The following is a 21,638-nucleotide window of genomic DNA, read 5'->3' as shown; positions in this document are numbered from 1 at the left end:
AAAAAAAAGAAACAACAAAAAAACCTTCTCTTCTCTGGTCTAAACAATCCCAGCTCTATCAGCCTTCCCTCATGAGAGATTTTTGCAGTCCCTTAATCACTTTAGTGGCCCTTCACTGGACTCATTCCAGAGCTCCATATCTCCCTTGTACTGCAGAGTCCAGACCTGGATATAGATGAGTACTGTGGCCTCACCGGTGCTGAAGAGTCTTGCTTTTATGGAAGGGAAAATAGTACTGAAAGCTGTCACTTCCCATACTGAAAAGAGGGGGAAATTCCACATCTAATCAATGAATCTCCATTCCCAAGTCCACTGATCTGTCTCACTAGCTGAGATTTGAAGGTCAGCCCAACCTTTGCTGCACGTCTTAACATCCAGAAAGCTTTATTGACCTGTTCTAGGGAAGGAAGTAGCTGGAATGTACTTCTGTCATGTGGGGTTTTTTGAATTTTCTTTTTTTCTTCTCCTTTCAGCTAGGTGAGTCTATGTGAAAGTTCTCAAGCTTCTCAGTTTTTTACTTGCCTCTCGCATACCATACTGTTGATAAACTCATGTTGGTAGCTGCATAACCTGTGATAATGTGGGCATCTTCATGGTCCCTTTTTTAAAACATTTTTCGTGTGTGTGTTTTCTTTTAAGGCGGCAAAAATATCATTGGTTCAAAAATCAGAATTTATAGCCTGGATCCATCTACCCAGTGGTTTACAGCAGTTGTTGTAAATGGTAATCCAGCTACAAGGACTCTCGAAGTCGACTGTCAGGAGGTAAGAACCAGATGGTGTGGGGTATGCCAGCAGCAACGAGGAAGGGATGGGATCCCTTATTTATACCTCCCCTCCCACTATTTGCATTTCTGTCCTTACTGTACTGAACTRAAAAGGTGGGGATCAGTATAGTCTCTTAACCCAAAACACTTGTATTGCTTCATGCTGCTGGTGAAATTATCAGTTTTCTACATGAAGTGATGGAGACCTGAAATCTTTGTTTGAAGAGCAAACATTATCCTGGTATCTTTGCTTGCTGTGCTATACAGACAGTGCTCTGAAGCACCATGTTATGTGCAAGTTTTCATGGAGAGACACTGTCATAACAGTACATGGTTAAATTCAGCTTGGTGTTCAAAGAACATAGAAGGTCAGATAGTATAAAACATAGTATCCAAGATAGCTTCAAACTGTAACTTTCTCTTCTTTAAATTACTTATTCTGCTTTTTGTTCTTTTCCAAGATTCCAGCTTTAAAAACACTTGATCCAGAGTTGATTCATGTTGAAATCATATATGACAATAATGGAAAATGTGGTAAGATGCGTTATTGTTCATACTTCAGATATTAAATAACAACATTGTGTTAAAGTAGACTAATCTTGATCACTTTGTGTTTCAGATAAATCTAAAAGAAATGGAGGCATGAAAAGGAAGTCTTCCGAGACAAGTGGATGTGTTGATGCTAAACACACAAAATCCTCTCCTGAGGTAATGTGTTACTATGCTATATATGACTRCGTTTTATAACAGTTGTGTCATATTTCACATTAGAACAATCTGAAACGAGGATTAGATAGAAAAGTAGAATAATGAACATGATCCCTGGGAGGATCTGTTAAGTTCTCTGAAACTTGTCTAGGCATGAGTAAAACCTCTTGCCTCGTGGTAATTGGAGAAAAAACAATTGAGCCTTGAAGTTTGGTGTGTGGTGTGGGTTTTTTTTAACTGTGTTTTGTCTCCTTGTCCTGCTTAGAAAGAGTTAGCGTGCTCAATCATGTATTCTGGAGAGGGAAAAGAAAGGGGTGTCCTCAAGTATAAGCCTTTGTTTTTTATGTTCTTGCTTTAAATGCTTTGTACTTGAACCCCGAACCTATAGCAATCCTTGCCCTCTTTAAGGATTCAAGCTAGGCACGCAGCAGACTAGAAGAATGTTGTTTCAATACAAAAAGAGAATCTGGTGACTTTTCTAGTACTTCCGTGTCTATCTGAATTCCCTTTGCAAGTAACCTCCCAAATATGGCTGAGATTTGAGAAAACTGTCCCAAAGGCCAAAGGAAGATCTGGATAACTTAGGTATAGAAATGTAAATGAAGAATGATGGCTTGGCTAAACAGCGCTGTAATCTTACCTTAYAATTTTATCCCGGTGTTTCAGACCAAAGGCTGCCTTTTAGGCAGGAATGGCCTTCAGGAAGCTCTAGAGTGGTGGGTTGTTTCTGCTTGACTTCCTGATTTTTGGGCTTTGCAGTCAGTCCTTTGCTATGTGGGTCTAGTTAATGACTATATATCATTACCAGAAATCTTTAACAGATTCACAGAGATACAGCTTGAGGTAGCAAGTGCAAGGTAAGATTCCTCAATGAAAAGTGATCCATCTTATATTTATTGCTGTAGAAGAGTGTTTGTGCAGCAAGGCAGCATGAAGCAGTTGTACTCTGCTCAGGTATCTTGTTTGTATGTAGCTCGTGCTTGAGTACCTTAGGCATCTTTCATGTCCTCAGTACACAGCAATTCTGTGTGTCAGGCTGCTCAATGCATGCAAAGCCAGTCTTCATATTCTAACTCTAATGTGGAAGAGCTATTATGGTCTGAATTCTGGGCTTGTTCACATCTAGATTTTTGGTGATTAGCACTGTCAGACTGACTTGAGTCTTAATTTTCTCTAGGGGTTTCAGATGAGATCTGAAAGCTATTTCTGAATTCCGATTACTGCTACTGATATAGAAAGATCTGTTGTGATTGCACTGGTAGTTAAAAGCAGAGCTTCCTATCATCTTTATACTTTCTTAATGTTCCTTCCAACCACCCCTCCACCATACCCTGGCTGCCAAAACTGTGTGTTGTGAATTGAGGGGAAAATAAATTAACAATAAAGTCTGTAAACTTCAAAAGGACACTCTGAGGTCTTCCTGTCTTAAGGACTGACTGAAGAATGGACTCTGACCAACTTTATTAAACATATATACCAGGAAGTGTGTTAATGTACTTTTCTTYTTAAGTTTAATCCTGAGAAGCAGTGTGTTGTTTTTTTTTAATGTTAATTAAGTGTTGATAACTGTTAAATCTTCCTTACAGGTTTCTCCCAGTCAGGGACATGTGCAGTCAGTACCAACAGTGTTTGGTGAAGCATTGCTGGGATGTACTCCTGCCAATAAAGATCAAAGGCATCAAGGCCTGCCCCTGCCAGCTAACTCTCCTCCCAATCTTGGTGCAGAAACTCCTCAGGGGTAAGGAATTGTGTTTTAGAAACTGTAGTAACTAAACTTGTGTAACGTTGGCACAGAAAAGCATTGGGCTTTATTGTCGTGAATACATAATTTATTTAGGCCATGGTTTTGAGTTAAATGTCCTTAAGTTGCAAGCCAATTTTTGTGTTTCATTGTACCTATCTGTAAACTGGTGGGTAATACATGTGTGATGTCTAGTTTTTGACAAACAACTCCTCTCACCCCAAACCTGAGCACGTTCAGGCGAATGTTCTGTACGCTAGCTTCATGTAGATTGAGTATGGGCCCTCGGTTATTTCTGTTGAACTCCATTTATATTGACTTCTGTGTTAGCTGTARGAGGCTAGAGAATGGTCCAATTGCCAAAGCCTTCCAGTGCAGAGTTTCCCCCTTAAAGCCTTCCTTGAACAAATTTGAGCTGATATTGCATTTCTGTTATAAAACTAGCTCTAGGAGTCCTGTGGCCAAGGCATTTTTCTCTCCAATAGATGTCTACAAAATAATCTCTGCTTCTGCTGTCGCAGTGGAAAAGAGTCTGGGGCCTGAAGTGAAGGCTGTTTTGTCCAATCTCCTGACTATAGGAAGTGCGTTGTATCATGTAGTTATTTTCCTAAGTGTAAGCTACGGTTCCTTACTAAATTGCAGAATTTGAGGGTTAGAATATTATGCATGTGCCCCCAATTCTGTCACGAAGATGAACTTATCTAGTAGAAACAGCATGATAGGAAACAAAATTTTGTATTGGCTCTAAAAGAAATAGTGTAATTTTTTTCACTTGTAGTTGTGCATACTATCCGCGAAATAAATGCAGGAAAGATCATCATTTGATGTTTTTCTGTGCGGGGGCAGTTTCGCTGTCTCRGTATTGGTTTGTAATGCCAACATGAACCATTATCACTTCTCAAGTTTCTTGTGTGTTGCACTCTTAAGCAGGCATGCAAGTGAAATGTCTTTGACACAGGAAGTTGGTTGACTGCAGCTTAACTTGTATTTTGTTATGAAGCTGTTATATGGAAGAAAAAAAAAATCTTAATTGTGAGAGAAAGTAAAAGAGTAATTGCAGTGCCTAAGCTTGTGTGCCTACATGTATATAGAGCTGTATCTTCTGATTCCAACTCTTAAACAAAAAACAAAAAGCAAACCTGTTTCACTTCACAAAAAATTTAACATCCCAAACTTCAGAATTCAATGTGCAAGGTTAAATTTCTTTTTATTCTTTCAAACTCAAAATGTGAATAAATTTGAGGAGCTGATGTCCATGTTTGTTTGGCACCTTTTTCTTCAAGTTTTGCATGTCGTGTGTTTCAGCACGTGTAGACGAAGCTTACCAGAAACACATCCTTCTTGTCTTAATACTGGAATTAAACTATCGAAAGAAGAGCTGACTGCCTTTCCTAAAGTGGAGTATATATCTAAAGAACAAATGCAAAATCCCAGTGATCAGAATGGTAAATATACCTCTTTGATAAATACAAGATCTTCGTCTTTGATTGATTCAGTTAATGAAAAACTAATCAACATGAAAAATATGAAAGAACCTCTTATCAAGTCCACGACAAACTTTCCAAAAGAATGCATTTCTGTAAAACAGTTGCAACATCTCAACTCTTCCATAGCAATACCCAGACTCAGTAGCACTGTTGAACTGCAGAGGACTTTAGATTGTAGACCCTCAACATCAGATGCTCATCTTATCTCCTTTACTGAGTCTGGAGTTAAATCACAAAGCAATTGCAATAGTCAGAACAGCCACAAAGGAAGCAAGATTGAGGAACATACAGACATGGAGTTTTCTTTTAGAAGAAATTCAAATGAGTTTCTCTTTGAGAGAAATGAAAATGAAAGCATTTGGACTGGAAGTGCTAAGATCCAGGATAACGGTAAGTATTTTTAAAGCTTCCTGTCATTTCAAAGTCCTTAGAGTTTCTGTGTAACTATATACAATAGTATCCTACAATAGTATCCTTTAACATATACAAAATTAGTAATGTGATTAAGTTGTATAAGTGAGCGATCTGGAATTTGAGGAATTTGTGGGTTCTTCTACAAAGGGCATGTAGTAATTCTTTTATATCATTTYTCTTGAGTTGAATCATTAATCACTAGAAACAAAATTTTTCCAAAATATATACAAGAAAGGAAAGCAAAACAGGTTACAAAAACAAGAATTTAGAATGCAAATGCTAATGGCATTTTTTTTTTAAGAACAGCCTTGTTTCAGTGTGTTTTCTGTGACTCAGTTCTGCCTGTTGGCTCTGAGGTTTTCCAGATGTGACAAAGAATGGGAAGGCTTGTAGTTGTTTAAGGAGCTGGACTCCTGATGACACCTACCTGTATGCCTCAGACAGTGTAGCTTCCTGGGTTCTGGGAATCTCCTACACATCTACCTCTTCTTTCTAATCTTGTGTTGCTTGGCCTTGGATCACGGTGTGCTCTTCCATAATTAATGTGGGTAAACAGCCAGCCAAGCAGTCACTGTTGTGCCCTGCTGCGTCCCCTCTACAATGGGGGAGGAAGACAGAAGTTTGGCATCTGTTGCAGTAAGATGCTGAAATTCATTGCATCTTGAAGGGGAGGAACAGGACTGAGCGATGGTCAGTTTGTACATCTGGCTTTGGTACTTCTGAAACAGTCATTTCATGCCCTGGTCTGTTCTGTGCTCAGGTATTCCAGCACTGAGAGCTGAAGAAGTACTTTTAATAAAAGCAGAGACTTTTTTCAAAATACAGTCTTCTGTGGAGGGGTGAATGGTGCTTGGGTCCCCAGACTGACTCCAGTGGGACTATAGCTTGAAAAAGTTTCTACTGACCTGAAAAGAAGTTTCTGTCAACTATAAATATTTTAAGATAAGTTTGTTTCAATGTAATGTGAAGCTTAGAGGAAAAGTTGATACAAATCTTTCCTTTAAAGACATCTGCTTGCACTTTTGTATGAGAAACAAATTAGTAAAACTTGTTTATTCCTGCAGTAATGGTTCGCAAGTCAATTTTAGCAGATGCTTCTAAAGTGAAGAAGCTGCAGCAAAGTGGAGAAGCGTTTGTACAGGATGGTTCCTGCAATAATATCGCACCTCACTTGCATAAATGCAGGGAATGCCGTCTGGACAGCTACCGAAAGAATAAGGAGCAAAGAGACTCCACTGTCTTTTGCAGATTCTTTCACTTTAGGAGGTAAGAGCAGTTTTGACTGTGTGTAGATTTTGATATTCTTTAAATGTGAATAACAAATTCCTCATGACTGAGTTGAGTGCTTTTTTGTTTTTTAAATTGTAACATTTGTCACCTTTTCTGGGTCAAAATGAAAAAAATAGCAATGTGGTCACATTTAGGTCTCTAGTTCAAAACTACCGGATATCAGCGTGTAGCTCTTAAACTACAGGTCCAGTATGTCTAATGGATGAGAGGTTGCCCTTGTTGTCTGGCTATTAGAAATTCTGCAATTGCTTCATTTGGATAGAAGATATTTTGGCAGGACTTTGAGCTGCTTATTTTGATACTCTACGCTGAATGCCAATAGGATAGCTTGAGTTTAGTTTGCATGCTACAGCACAGTAATGGAGATAGGGGGAGAGTGGATTCCATGCACATCCCATAAAAGTTGAGGAGTTGGACATGTGAAATCTTCCGAGCAGATGTGGAAGAATTACACTAAGTGGCCAGGGGCTTTTTGCAAGAAAAATGGAATAGTGGCAGGTAAAACATTGATTTACGTTGTTGCTCCATTCTTTATTCCTGTTCACACTTCAGAGCTTGAGCCAATTTGTCTTTAGGTTCGACACAGAAATGTTTAATCAGTACGCTTGCCATGTTCAAGGAGGGTGGATGAGGGTGAGGTGAGGGTGAATGGGGCAATTCTGAGGAAAACCCAGGGACTGCTGAATGCTGTCTGCTTTTGCAAACCTGATCTGCARATTTTAATCCCCCTGCGGGATCCTGGCTCTTGAGCTGAACAGTCAGTCATTGGGTATTTTAACTCTTCAGTTCTTATGACACCATGTGGAACTGTAACCTGTCTTTAAAAAGGATTCTAAAACATGATTTGAAGCATACCAGTAAGCCCAGGTGTAGACCCTGCCAAACTGCAGCATTTGATTTTAAACATGTCCTTTTCTTTGTTTTCAAGTTCTGTGTCAGTCTTTTTTTTTTTTTTTAATGGATTATTTGATCTCATGGCAAGATGTTGCATGCTGCTGCTTATTTTCACTACCAATCTAAGCTTTGAGACACGGACTGGCTTTTAGGGGAAGAAGGTAACACTTGTGACATTAGAGAGGAAAAACAAATCCCTGTTATCACAAGGGAGACAGGAAGCTTCCTTATCCTCAGTTTTCTTTTTCAGAGGAATGGCCTTCTTGTGGGTGTCCAGGTAGAAGAAATATCCTGTAGGTCTGAAGAGCTTTTGAAGAGAGAAAAATGAAAGCAGAAATGTTGCAAAGTTCTTAACAAAAGAATGCTTTCTTTTTTACTCTTCTATTTATCTCTTGAGGATTATTCCTCTTTTATCCTTCCCTCTCCAAAAGSAGGTTATGTAGGTGGAAAGGCTTTAAAAAAAAAATGAAGATGCATTACTAATCTGATTTCTCTTTGGATACATTTTACTAAAGTAAACCTTGGCATAATCTGACATCAGTTGAAGTGTTCAAAAACATGTGAGACCAGAATAACAACAAATTATGCTAATTCATCTTTTCAGGGTAAAAAAATCTAGAGTCCACTGCAGTTCAAAGCAGCTGAATCTTTCAGTTTAGAACACTAAAAAGTGGAGGTTCCACCTGCTTTATGAATGTGAAATCTAAAAAGTCTGAATTTTTTTTTTGTCTTCAGTTGCCAATACGCATTTTCTTGCTACAGTTATACACTGTAGTGAGCACAAGTTGTCATCAGAAGTCAACTTTCTTCTATGGTATTTATTAAAAAGCTTCCTGAAAACATGTGCAGAACTCTTGTTACTTTTTTTTTTTTTTTACTTAAACTATTATCTCCTTCTTTTCATCTAGCACTTAACACTGATATCAATGTTTACCCAGGTTTGTTTCAACTATTGTGTTAAATGCATAGGCATACGGTGTGCATATTTATCCTTTCGGCAATGACTTGCTGGAATGAATGGAAACTATTAAACATTGGAGATGACAGGGTTTTTTCTCCCTTCCACTCTTTCAACAGGCTGCAGTTTAATAAACATGGATTACTGCGAGAGGAAGGCTTCTTAACTCCKAATAAGTACGACCCTGAGGCTATTAGCTTGTGGCTGCCTTTATCAAAAAACGTTGTGGGTCTAGATCTAGACACAGCAAAGTACATTCTAGCCAACATTGGAGACCACTTCTGTCAGCTGGTGATATCTGAAAAGGAAGTTATGTCTACAATTGAACCACACAGTAAGAGCAATTTGTATTAAAATAATCTATTTTCAGAGGTTTATGTGAAACTTTAAGCTTCTGACCTGTGTGAAGTACACTGCATGCATTTGGTAATGTCATTTAAGACTTCAGTCTTTATTTGGAGATGGAAGTAACGGTTAAGATCTAGTGTGAATTTTCAATAACTCTTTGCTCATGGAAAAAAATAATAATTCTGCCCTTCTTTGTGTTACACTTTTCTGAACTTATCAAATGACTTCTCCTGTTGCAGAGAAAGTTTAACTCTGTTATGAAACAAAGTGTGAAAAGGAAAAAAACAACAACCCACAAAACCACAAAAGAACAAGCTGCCTGCTTCTTCTATTTTATTTTTAGCATGCAAATGAAATAAAGCTTCCCCTTTGACTGCAGAGATTCCATTAAGTTTTTCTGGTCCTATTTTGTTGTTTCTGCGTTACGGACCTAACGCTGCCTGTATTTTTCCGGTAGAACTGTTCCAACTGGATATCCCTGCAGCCCTACTGGGCACAGAGAGACTGAAGAGATGGTATTGATGGGGTAACTGGCTGCAGAGCTCTGTTACCCTGCAAGTAGGGCAAACCTTGGATCTTGGAACACAGGTTTCAGCCATGTGAGAATGTTTCTGTACCAGACAGGAGCAGACACATGTGGAACCACGTGATCTTACAGAATGGTTCTGCAAACTGTTTTTTTTCTTATAACTACATGACAGAGATGCAGCATGATTTAGAGACTTAGTGCTCTAGACAAACTGACATTATATAAATAATGTCAGTGCTGTCAGTCACTCCAGCATTTGAATAGAAGTTTAAAAAAAAAAAAAAAAGTTTGAGTCCCTTTCAGAAGGGGAGGGAAAGAGTTTAGGTCTCCTTCAGAAATGCTTGCCTTCCAATATGTTCCTCCGAGTTGAACTCGGTGGGGCCTTACCCTGGAGTACTTGGAGCCTACAGGCTCTGCGCTGCTCTTCCCTTGCGTTGGTATGCGTTCAGGCCTGGGGAGACGGAGCATCTGTAGCCAGATTGAAAGTGAAATATCAAAACCCTTTCAGAAGTACATGAAATAAMGGGTGTGTGGGTGGTTTTTTAGTTTAGTGGGGGGTTTTGTGTGGAAGATGTTTCTGATGGGTATGCTAATAGATAGCAAAGACAAGTGTGAGTTCTGGAGATGGTTTCRATGGAACAAAATGTCATGAATTCCTGTTTAATTGTTCATCGCACAGGCTGGTGAGAGTGAGGGAACTAAACTCCATAAGAACAGAGGAGTGTTTTTTAATGCTCTGGATAGAAAAGAAATATTCTGCAGTCTAGATACTCATCCTTCTTTGAACAGTTCAGTGACAAAGTGCTTAACTGACACGGGAAAAAACTGAGATTGCACCTACCCCACTTCACCCCCAATTTGAAATTCTGGTAAACTTTCCTTGGCAGAGTTTAATTGAAATGATACCTTTTCATAAAAATTCTGGCTTTGACAAACTGACCCTTTCTAAAAATGTCAAAATACTTTGTTTACAATATTAGTACTTCTGGCAGGCAGAAACAATGTTGTCGAGGTGATACTTAAATGCAAAGTCTTACTCAGATTTTAGTTTTGACCTTCAAAAAACTGCATCTGTAGGTATAGTCTTAGTGTGTCTGATAGAGCAAAAAAAGTAGCCTGTCCTTTTTTCAGGTACTACTTCTTGAGAGGTCATTACACTTCAACATTTTTGCGCTGCATGGTATGCCTTGGGGTCAGCCCTCTTACCTCCAAGTTACTGTTTCAAAAGTATAGATAAAACTGTTRGTCCTCAATACCCCACAGCTTGAGCAAGAGTGACTAGGAAGAAAGAATTTGGGATCCTTTACAAGGGAGAATCATGCCAAAGACTTAGTCCCTCAGGCTAGACTGCGGTAGGTAGAATCTCAAGAAGGACAAGTGAGGAAGAAATGGATTTTGGAGAGCTGGCAGTTCCTTAACAAATAAGTACAGAAAGCAAAACTATCCCAGTGCAGTGGAAGATTCRCCAGCGTAGAAAAAACAGCTTGGTTAAGTCACAAAGATTTTTGGCCACTGAGTGTGAAAAGGAGGCCTACAGAATGAGGAAACGGGGTCAGATTATGGAGAGGAAATAAAAGAACAGGGTGAGCACAGAAAGACAAAATTAGAAAACTGAAGTATGAAATGAGCTTGCAGCTTTGCAGAGAAGGACCTAGAGGTCCTGGTGGGCAAGGAGTTGAATATGGTGTTCCTCGGGTGGGTTTATCCATGATCTGGTTCTGGTGCTGAAGATCAGATGCATCTTATCAGAAACAAGTCTGAGCATGGATACAAAAAAGAAGGGGGAAAAAAAAAATCCTGATGTCATTAAAGTACTTATTCTGATGTAACTGTATTTAACATGCAAATATACATATAGTTTTTTGCTAAAACTAACATTTTGACTGATCCACAGGACAAGTAGCCTGGAAGCGTGCAGTTCGTGGAGTTCGGGAAATGTGCGATGTCTGTGACACCACGATCTTCAACCTTCATTGGGTCTGCTCTAAGTGCGGCTTTGGCGTGTGCGTGGACTGTTACAGGATGAAGAAAAAAAGCTTGCATCAAGGTGAGAATATATATTGCTACTTAAAACAAAAAGGGGTGGGGGAAGGAAACCTGTATTTTGAATTTAGAGGCTAACAAAGAGTCTTCTTATCAACATACAGGTCTATGACTGGTTTTGTTATTTCAGTAGTGTTRGAATATACGGCTGCTGTCCGGAGGAAGATGAAAGACATACTAACCGAGCAGTTCAATGGTTGTGTTTTGCAGATGATGAATCAGATACTTTCTCCTGGTTTAAATGTGTGAAGGGGCAGGTACATGAACCAGAGAATTTAATGCCTACACAAATAATTCCTGGAAAAGGTATTTTTAAATATCTAATTAGGAGGAAAAAATGTTGCAAGCTTTTTGCTATCTCTTGTATGTTGTTGATACTGTACAAAGTGGGCTTTTGGGGCAATAAATTTAGCCAGAGCTTAATATTTATTGTCAGAAGGTTTCAGTTCAAAGACTGGAACTGTCTGTGTACTTAGTACTATTTCATTATCTTTGATCTTTATGAAAAAGTAGTAAAACTTAGTGTTTAAAGATGAACTGTGTTCCTGTACTATTGTTTAACTGCATAATATACACAAAAAGTGTTATTGAATGCTGGATGTTCTGATTAAATGTGAGCTCATTAATAACTCTTCTCCTTCAGCTCTCTATGATGTTGGTGACATTGTTCACTCTGTAAGAACAAAATGGGGAATAAAGGCAAATTGTCCTTGTGCAAATAAGCAGTTCAAGGCACTATCAAAGCCAACTCTAAAGGAGGATGCAAAACAGGTATTGCTACTGTCTCGCACTATGTATGTGTAGCTGAAATAGCCATAGATGGTTTGCCTCAGTCTGCCTCTGTTTGAAGCCAATGGTAGTTGACTTTGTAGGTCTGCCAGTCCCAGCTGTTTCTGATAACCCCACATGTAGATTTAGGGGTTTTTTTTTGTTTTTTGGGGGKTTTTTTTTGTTCAGTAGTTGTGTTCAGTGGTCACCTGTCTGGTTCAGCTTTTTTTTTGAAAGTATTAGCACAAATCTTCTTAATCTGTCCCTTTGAAACACTGACATCTTGGTGAGTGACCAGTCCTTGAAAAATGCTGAATGAGGGGKTTTTTTTTAATAGCAAAAATAAGATTAGATTGAAGGAAGTCTTATAAAGAACCTTCTGTTAAGAACAGACTGGTGGGAATGGCTGGGGAGTCTAGGATATCCCTTGAGTCTTGAAGAGTTAATACATGCAGCATCTAAAAGAAATAAGTTGCCTAGAAGAAGGCTGGAACTTGCAGGAGGGCTATATGTGTGTAAGATTGAGGGCTACAGCAGTGATTTTCTCTGAGGACCCTGGTGGGAGGTTTACTGCTGTTTGAGATGATCGGGTTATTTGGGTAACTAGTCTTAATTGGGCAGTGATAAGAAAAAAAAAAAAGTTTTGTGCGTATTTATTTGTAAATGGATGTAGTATTTTCTGCTTTACTAAAATATAGCACAAATTAATGGCTTAGTTCTGCAGAGACCTGTTGGAAACAAGTCTTTTAAATTACATAATTTTAGTTTAATTTTGCTATATGCTTATTCATAAACTTTTGAGAATAGATGTGTTACTTTGAGTCTAAAAAGCAGGCTGAGTGTGATCTTGGTGGTGGTGTTAACAGCAGAGGCAAAGAGGAATGTGAAGTGAAGAGCAAGAAAGATGGTTATGTGGTTAAAGCGTTAGCCTGTGACTGACTTAGCTTCAGTTTTCTATTTCTCAAGATTTCCTGTGTGACCCTGGACAAATAGCAGTATTGAAATTTTATCTCCTACCTCTCTTTCCCATCTGTATAATTAGTTAAATACTACTACATTTTATATCACTGCACAGGCTGCGTGAGGATAAGCTTACTGAAGTTTGAGGCATTTTTATATCATGTGCCATGTGTTTTGAATCCTTACCAAGCACCAACAGTGCTGAGGGGTGCAATAAAGAACATGGCAATAGGTAGACACAGGTGCAAAGTTATTTCTTGTTTGAAAAGTCTTCTAGCAGAAGTGGGAATTTGGCCTGGGATTTCTGCGCGATGGGCTAAAGCAGTAGTTCTGGCTAGCCCGTTACCCAGAAGCTCCAAACAAATGGATAAGTCAGCTGCATAGGATACATAGGTGTATATATATAAAATCTCCTATGCCTGGGATGTGGTGGCCAAGGGGGCTATTGCACTCCTGTGCAGCTGTATTTTAGGACTGGCAGATTGAGTGGACTTTTGCTGTCTTTTTAAGAAAAAAGACATAGGAGCCCTAGGTGCTTGTTTTAAAATCTACTGAACACGGCCTCCAGCTTAGCCCTGGTCTGAATTCTGGCTATCACTGGAATTGCCGAAGAGCGGCTATTAAAACTGTAATTGGGTCCCACACCAGTCCCAGAGAAGGCAGTTGGCAGACTCCGCTTTGTTTGGTTGTCTGGAGGGGTGACTGATCCTGTTGTCTGTGCTTAGACTTGGGAGCCCCAGTTCCTGCTGGATCCTAGTCTCTGGCCAGTACTAAGAAACAATACCGAACTCCTGTGGAGATCAGATGCTTTATGAACCCTGAACCACACTTTTTTTTTTTTGTAAAAGAATGAAAATGCATTTGATATTGCTTATTTTCCCCTCCTTGAGTAGAGTGTTTGTGTTTAATCAAGCTCTCAATTTGCTTTTTCAGACCTTGGTACCTGGAGAGAGGACCGGCTTTCAACATAACAATTTTGTCCTAAGCCCACAAGTCACTACGCATGATCCTGCTGTAAAATCAGTGATTGGAAGTAAACAAGCTGCTTCAGTAAATACTTCTCCTTCATTAAGTTGGCTATCAAATCTAACAAGTGGAAATGTGAATAAAGAAAATAAAGGTATGTGCATAACCAGTGAAAAGTAAACCCTTTGTGGCTGTAGGTCAGAAAAATATAGATCAGACCAGCAATATCTTGCACTGAGGATGATACAATCTGCCTGTTGGGATGGGAGTTCAGTGCCTGGATCGTGAAACTGTTCCATGGCAAAGACTTGGAGTAAAACTTGGCAGGGTTAGTGTATCAGTACTGAAAACTGGATTAACATCTCAATGATGTAAGTATTTTTGAAAGTTCAGTTTGAGAAGATACTTATTTTAAAATGTGTGATCTTTGAAAACTTTTTGAAGTCTTTAAGAAAGTTAAGCAAAAGAAATATTTCATCTGTATATATTGAGAGGAAATGCATACATCTATATATAAAGAGAGAAAATATGAAAATACAAAACACGTACTTGTGGTTCAGAGGATTAATTCTTGCTTCAGTTTTAGAAGTATTCTATTCTTCATTGCAGAGAAACTCCTCATCCCCGTTTCAAAGAATGAAAATAAGCCTCTTCAGACACTCCCTAGTTTAGCTAAGCCTGCTACGGCCTTGCAGACATTCAACAGTGCAATATTAACGCCCGTGAGCAACAACAACACAGGCTTCTTGCGGAATCTGTTGAACTCTTCTGGAGGAAAGGTATATGGAAAACTTCTGGTTTACTGGTTTGACTTGGTAACAAGTTTAGGTTACTACTGTTCTAAGCCTGTAAGTCAGCTTCCATGGACRTTTGTCAGAGCAGTAATATTCTCTTTTCAGCTGGGAAAACAGATGTTGTCCCATGCGCGTGCTACAGCGCTCCAGTTAGTGCCTTCTAGAACRATAGCTTAATGGTACTATCAGCAAATCTTCCTTGGTGAGGGCCTGGGAACCAAGTGATAATGCAGATAAACTTACTCGGGATAGTGTCTGGCAGATGCACTGATCGTGTTCATTAGATTGTCTCCAAAAGAAGTGTCAAGGAATTTACAGGTGGAACTAAAAACTTTCCTGTGGGTGGGTAACTGTCTTTGGATATGCAGTTTGCAGACTGGTTCACTTCAGATGTTCCCGGGCTTTGTTTGCTCTTACAGATATGATTTCAAAATGGTGGGATAAAATGTTGGTTTTGAGTCCTGTTAYATGCTGCATTTCAGTTCTCTGCAGTGTTGCTGAAATGTAAATCAGAGCAGAATTTCTTATGCCAAAATGCTGTAGACCAAGTGTGAGAAATTGCATTGGCATTTAAGTTTCTAGAGAGTAGATGTTCTGCAGGTTTTTGTTTCCCTATGTGATTGTGAGCTCAATTTAAAAAAAAAATTTGAATGGGGCAAATATTTTTTGCAATATTAAATGTATGGATTCTTTAAACTCTGTGGTGCAAGGGACAAGGCAACAGAAAAGCATGCCAACTTCTTTTTTYCTCTTTTTTTTYCTTTAAATCAGACAGACAATGGACTCAAGAGTACACCCAAAATCCTTGATGACATTTTTGCTTCCCTGGTGCAAAATAGAACAATCACAGATTTACCTAAGAAACCTCAAGGACTGACTATAAAGCCTACKATAATGGGTTTTGATACACCCCACTACTGGTTATGTGATAACCGCTTGCTGTGTCTTCAAGATCCCAACAATGAAAGTAATTGGAATGTTTTCAGGGAATGCTGGAAGCAGGGACAGGTATTTAAGATTTTCTGCTTTCTCCATTTTCAATTCATGTGCTTTGCGCTTTAATTGAAGGGCAGATACTAGCTTACTGCAGTGAAAAGTAACAGTATAAAACTTCATAAAATGTAATACCTGAGCACTATTCTGTAAAAAAGATCCTTGGATAAAAGGATGTATATTTTACTATGTGAAATCAGTTTATAAATATAATGCTGAACTCTGAATAAAAAGGTGCTTTGTAGCTTGAAATAAAGGATGATCAAATGCATAATTCCGGTATGTCAGGCTGAGAATTCCTTTTGCAAAATACAGCATCTGCAAAGTGCCTGTGTTTAGATGTTCTGTACATTTTTATGCATTCCCTGTTCTGGCTGGATTAAGAGTTTTTGGTCTTTAATAATTCTCCAATATATGTTTCTCCTCTTCATAGCCTGTAATGGTGTCAGGAGTGCATCACAAATTAAATGCAGAACTCTGGAGACCAGAGTCCTTTAGGAAAGAATTTGGCCAACAGGAAGTAGATTTGGTTAACTGCAGGACCAATGAAATTATCACTGGAGCTACTGTCGGGGATTTCTGGGATGGATTTGAAGATATTTCAAGTAAGTAGTATAAATTTGTTGTTATATTTCAATGGATAAGATATTCAGCAACAGTAATCTCTCCCTAACAAAAATCTGTCATCCTTAAGCTAGAGCAGCACACAGAGATGTTCCAGGCTTTCTCTACATCCCGAAGTACAGTGTCTCCACAGTGTATTTTCACCATGTAGGTTTGCAGGACGATCCATGGGATAGAAATGTTGTCAGTCTTTGACTCTCTGCAGGAGCGTGCTTAGCTGTGCTTAGTTTTCTGGGGAAACATTCAGGGAAAGTTTAGGATCTTCCTAGCCAATGAGTTCACCTTCCGGCTTTTTGCCCAGTTGAATAAAGCGCAGAAAAGCGTGCCRAGGGGTTGACACTCGCAGGGTTGGATTTTGCTGTTATAACTTGCAGGTGCCTTTTGTTCCTAAGGAGCTTAAGCTTCTCTGAGGAAAAATGAGTTGGGGGCAGCATGAGGGTCGACATTGCTTTTGCTTCTGGGAACAACTTTTTCAGGGAGAATTAATACTTACCATGGCACCTGGGGTTCTGTGGTAGTCTTTGCACTAATTTTGTTCATCTGCTTCATCTGTTTGTGTGACTAAAACTTCTGGAATTTGGTACTTCAGGCAAAAAAAAGTGGGAGCTGGAAGGCTCTCTTCTGCCTTTAACTTCTGTTACCTGACCTTGAAGAGGTTTGGCTTTATCATTAACTACTCTAGCCTCAAACGCAAAGTATTTGCCTAAGCTACATTTTAGGATATACTTGGAGGGGAGCGGGTAAAGGCCACATACCTAGTCTAAAAACTTCTTGCTGTYGTGACAAATTTGTCATGGCATTAATACCTAACTCTGGTGTCAGGGGAACTGCATGGTATTGGTTCCACATGAATAGTTGTGGAAGGAATGTGCTTTTAAGCTAAGATAAGAAATTCTTTGCCTTGATTCTTTGTATTTTGAGTTATACAAAGTATTAAAAAATAAGATCTGTCAACATTTGACAATAGGCCGCCTGAGAACAGAAGAAGGAGAGCCAATGGTGCTGAAGCTTAAAGACTGGCCTCCAGGAGAAGACTTCAGAGACATGATGCCTTCTCGGTATGAATTTACAAAGAAACTGTTCATCATTTGTTTTATGCAACCCCCCCCCCCCCAAAATGATAGAACAAAGGAATACTGTTACATTTTAACACCCGCTTCAGCTTTAAGAAGCAGTAGTAGTTCACATGTGAACCATTTTGTTTGTCAGAGGTGCCTGGCATAGCTGGGAACGCTAAATGAGGTTTATGACAACTGCTTATGGGTGTGTAGCTCACCGTGTTTATAGTCAAGTAAAGTGAATGCCTGGAATTGCTAATGATTGATTAAACTTTTTGAAACTTTTTAAAAGCCTGAATCATTTTGAAATCTAAAGTTCAGTTGATGCTTATTTTTTGCCAATCTTATTTAGGTATTCTGACTTGCACTGTATGGTACTAAGATAATGAGACAAGGAAATAGCACCAAAGTTTCAGTATGCGTTATTTCAGTTAAATTTCCATATCTACTGTGGTGCTATGTCTTACCCATTTTGTTCTTTTCTCATGGTGTACCATTGCCCAATAAACTTGTTGAGGAAGAGAGTACTGTTTCTTGACTGAAGAAAGCTTTGGTTGCAGTCATTTTTAGTCTGCATGCTGAATTTTAGTTGTCATTTCATAACATTAAATTGTGCTGTGTTACTTTAGGTTTGATGATTTGATGAAAAATATTCCATTGCCAGAATACACTAGAAGAGGTGGCAAGCTCAACCTTGCCTCTCGACTTCCCAGCTATTTTGTACGACCAGATTTGGGCCCCAAGATGTACAATGCATATGGTAAGTAACTTTTTACTGTAAAAATCATGCTGTCTACACATTCAGAATTTAAATTCACTATAAATTAAATGAATCCTTGCTGTTGTAGACAATTTGATTAATCCCATTGATCCCAAAACTTAATTTTGGCTTGTTCATAGGAACTGGTGATGCCCAGAGGTTTAGCTGATATTAGCAGAATTTCTTTGGCTGGATGGGTTCAAGCTAATAATACTTATCCCCAGTCTTTCAGAGGACTTGCTCCGTGTGTGTATACATCCTCAATTGCCTATAGCTGCCCATGTGTATTTGCTATTCTGTTACTTCTGACATATTTCTTCTTTTTGGGCTGTGTCATTTAAGTTTTTAATCTTTTCCAGAGCAATTCTTTCCATGGCTTATTGATCTACAGCTGCTCAAAAGGTGCTTAAAACTTTAAGCATGGTCATGGCTAGTAAAGAGATCACGACTAGTAAATATTMTAGCACAGTAGATGTTAGTACAGCTGCTTTTAAAAAGAACAAGAGGGTGTTTCTGAGAATACTCCTAAACTACTATAGAAACCTTCTTTAGCAAGACTTAACCATGATTTTTATATAACATACAGGCTAGGTGTGGAGACAGATGGGTGTGTCGGCCTGTAAAATTAACCTTATTTGCATTTTCCTAAGTGGTGGGGCAAAGCCCTGGCTATAAAGCAGAGATTGCTCTACTGGAATCACTTGCCAAGGAAAATAAGCCTTCTCCAGGCTTTTCAGATAGTGCTCCTTAGAGTGACATGAGGTTCTTCTTTCTTGTTGACTCACTAATATATTGACTGCACTTCCGTTTCTTTCAGGCTTAATAACACCAGAGGATAGAAAATATGGCACAACAAACCTCCATTTAGATGTGTCTGATGCGGCTAATGTTATGGTTTATGTGGGTATCCCCAAAGGGCAGGCTGATCAAGAAGAAGGTAAAGTCTTCATTGTGTTTGGTAGGCCTTAGTTCTGTGGGTGGAAGAAAGGTCCTTTGGTGTGACTGCTTGTGTTTACTCTGTAACAGAAGTGCTTAAAACCATACAAGACGGTGATTCTGATGAATTGACAATTAAGCGTTTTACTGAAAGTCGAGAGAAACCTGGAGCTCTGTGGCACATTTATGCTGCTAAAGATACAGAGAAGATCCGGGAATTCCTTAAAAAGGTAGGCTGTTATATCTGAAAAACTGATCTTATGTCTGTAGACATGCAAACACGTATCCTCTGACTTTTTTCCTTCTTTCTCAGTTGGTATAGAAACTTGGAACAAATGTACTTGGGTTGTAGCCAAGCGAAAAATTCTGTGGCRCTATGAATCTTGTAGGATCTCAAGAGGGTAGCGAGTTGAAGCTTGAAATTATCCTGTGTTTAGATATGTTGCTTTTGTCCACGCTCCTTTATAATRCAAGAAACCACATTGCTTAAATTTAATACAGCTATATTTTTTAGTTAAATAAAAATGCATTTTAACCTTAAACTAGATCTTTTTTTAAAAAAAAAAAGTATGTTAGGGGTGTTCTTAAGAGATGTCAGAGCAATATATGTGGCACACAAGTTCTCTTGTTTCCTTTTTTTTCCTCCCTAATTCTTTCTACCCTCACTGAGTTTTGGATTGAGGGGGGGAAAAATAGATATTTTGCATGATGTTTTCATGGGAGGGAAATGGTTTAAAGGAATAAAGAGATGATCATCCAAAAGGCCTTGTTTCAGCATTTAAATTCACCATAAATAGTCCAGAGTTCCTTGCCTTCTTAATGCTGGAACTTCTTTGGTGCCCTAAGAGTGTAAAAATGTAATACTTTAATGTTTAAARGGATAAATGGGATGATCTGAACGACTATTGGCCCTGTCAGGACAATATCAGCCTGCCCATTGCCTTGGGTAGAAGCTTGGAGAAGCGACAGCAAATCTGGTTAGTGTTAATGGAGAACCTGGTAAAACTTRATACTGAATTTAAGTGTTGGTGTTTTGAATTGTGACACCTATATCTCACATATATAAATACCTATGAATCTCTCTCTAAACTCTGGGAGATAATATTTCAGAAGTCCTTACCTTACTACTAGTCATTAAGGTGTTCTTGCTTAAGACATCGAGATTGAAGTGCTGTTCAGAAAAAGGGGATTCTTTTGTCTAACTCYTGTAAGGTGTTAATCAAATTTTCCCCTTTTCTCTGACTGATAAGGTGGCTGTGAGGCATTTCATTTGGTGTTGTGCATCATCTTGATTTTATGCAACAGCAAGAAGGCTGCCCCTGATCCTTGGCTGTATTTTCCTCCTTATTGCAATTCAAATCCATTTTTTCTTATTTCCAGTGCACAAAAAACAGATTGTTGGTGGGGTGGGGAGTGGCTGGCTTTCGTTTGTGTGCTTTTATAGCAGTGTCTCACTTGAACAGTCAGTTCCTCTTCAGTCTTCCTAGTCTGGATCAAACATCCTCTTTCTTTCAACACAGATCATGTTTTCTAGACCTCATTCTTTTAACTCCTTTCTGGACTTGTTCCAGTTTGGTATTCATCCTTCTTGAAATCTGGTTCTCAAAGTTGGAAACTGATACTGCAGCGGAGACCTTACTACAACAGAGTAGCRTAAACACTGCTTCGTGTCTTGTGTATGTCACTGTATATACTGAGATTGTCAGACTTTTCTTTAGGAGAGCTCAGGTTTGGGTTGGGATTATGTTGCGTTGTCCTAGCTGCTTTCTGCAGAATCACTGCTTACCCAGTCATTTGCAGCCATGGGTTTAGGCAGATGACTTTTTTTTATACTTAATAGCCCTGTCTTTTTTCAGACATTCTTTCCCCTTGCCCCCCAAATTTCTCTTCTAGAATGCCTTTAGTGCCTCCCAGCCCGATATCTTGTCAAAATATAGTGAGCATCTTCGGTTTTAGTCAGTGAAAACACTRTCTAGTGCTGGCCTCAGGGCAAACACCTGCCGAGTTCCATGCTCAGTGCGTCTTTTCTAGTTAGTAGCTGTAATACTGCAGGAGTATTGACTCCATATGTGACGGTGGTTCCTGTTGTGAACACGAGTCACTTAATCCTTCTGCTTCTACTTTCTTACTGTAAATTGCAATTACTTGCATTTATTATATCCCCCTTTGCAATGCTTCTGCAAAGCAAAGTGTCCAGGCTGTTAATCAGACAGTGGAAATGGAAAATGATGCAGCCTTGACAAATTAATCAAAAATTGAGTAAGAATCCAAAGCTTTTATTGTAACTTAAACTGAACACATGATGCAAGCCACTCTCTGGCATGCGTGCATATGTAATACCCCAGATGCATCTTGATTATAATATACCAATATTACTGGATTATACCTGTCCTGTGACTTATCAGGTTGCTGAAGAACAAGGTCAAGAAAATCCTGTAGATCACGATCCTATTCATGATCAAAGTTGGTACTTGGACCGATCTCTAAGAAAACGTCTTCATCAAGAGTATGGAGTTCAAGGCTGGGCTATTGTACAGTTTCTAGGAGATGTAGTTTTCATTCCAGCAGGAGCTCCACACCAGGTAAGAACCACCGACACTG

The 21,638-nt window shown here is 39.0% G+C and overlaps 1 protein-coding gene across 1 annotated transcript in view; it reads left to right on the top strand.

Moving 5' to 3' along the window:
- KDM3A (lysine demethylase 3A) overlaps nucleotides 1-21,638 on the top strand; it is a 32,192-nt gene that overhangs the window by 9,059 nt on the left and 1,495 nt on the right. Inside the window, exons 6-24 of the mRNA XM_026064547.1 lie at nucleotides 640-764; nucleotides 1,228-1,300; nucleotides 1,386-1,474; nucleotides 3,061-3,212; nucleotides 4,521-5,092; nucleotides 6,181-6,382; nucleotides 8,378-8,592; nucleotides 11,030-11,182; nucleotides 11,389-11,484; nucleotides 11,822-11,949; nucleotides 13,840-14,026; nucleotides 14,482-14,651; nucleotides 15,438-15,674; nucleotides 16,093-16,264; nucleotides 17,251-17,341; nucleotides 17,971-18,101; nucleotides 18,919-19,038; nucleotides 19,128-19,267; nucleotides 21,443-21,619. Coding sequence (XP_025920332.1) covers nucleotides 640-764; nucleotides 1,228-1,300; nucleotides 1,386-1,474; nucleotides 3,061-3,212; nucleotides 4,521-5,092; nucleotides 6,181-6,382; nucleotides 8,378-8,592; nucleotides 11,030-11,182; nucleotides 11,389-11,484; nucleotides 11,822-11,949; nucleotides 13,840-14,026; nucleotides 14,482-14,651; nucleotides 15,438-15,674; nucleotides 16,093-16,264; nucleotides 17,251-17,341; nucleotides 17,971-18,101; nucleotides 18,919-19,038; nucleotides 19,128-19,267; nucleotides 21,443-21,619 — 3,230 coding nt within the window. The remainder of the gene's footprint in view (nucleotides 1-639; nucleotides 765-1,227; nucleotides 1,301-1,385; nucleotides 1,475-3,060; nucleotides 3,213-4,520; nucleotides 5,093-6,180; nucleotides 6,383-8,377; nucleotides 8,593-11,029; nucleotides 11,183-11,388; nucleotides 11,485-11,821; nucleotides 11,950-13,839; nucleotides 14,027-14,481; nucleotides 14,652-15,437; nucleotides 15,675-16,092; nucleotides 16,265-17,250; nucleotides 17,342-17,970; nucleotides 18,102-18,918; nucleotides 19,039-19,127; nucleotides 19,268-21,442; nucleotides 21,620-21,638) is intronic.

Source organism: Apteryx rowi, unplaced genomic scaffold (assembly GCF_003343035.1).
Source record: "Apteryx rowi isolate R43461 unplaced genomic scaffold, aptRow1 scaffold_22, whole genome shotgun sequence".
NCBI lineage: Eukaryota > Metazoa > Chordata > Aves > Apterygiformes > Apterygidae > Apteryx > Apteryx rowi.
This window is presented reverse-complemented; position numbering and strand designations above follow the sequence as displayed.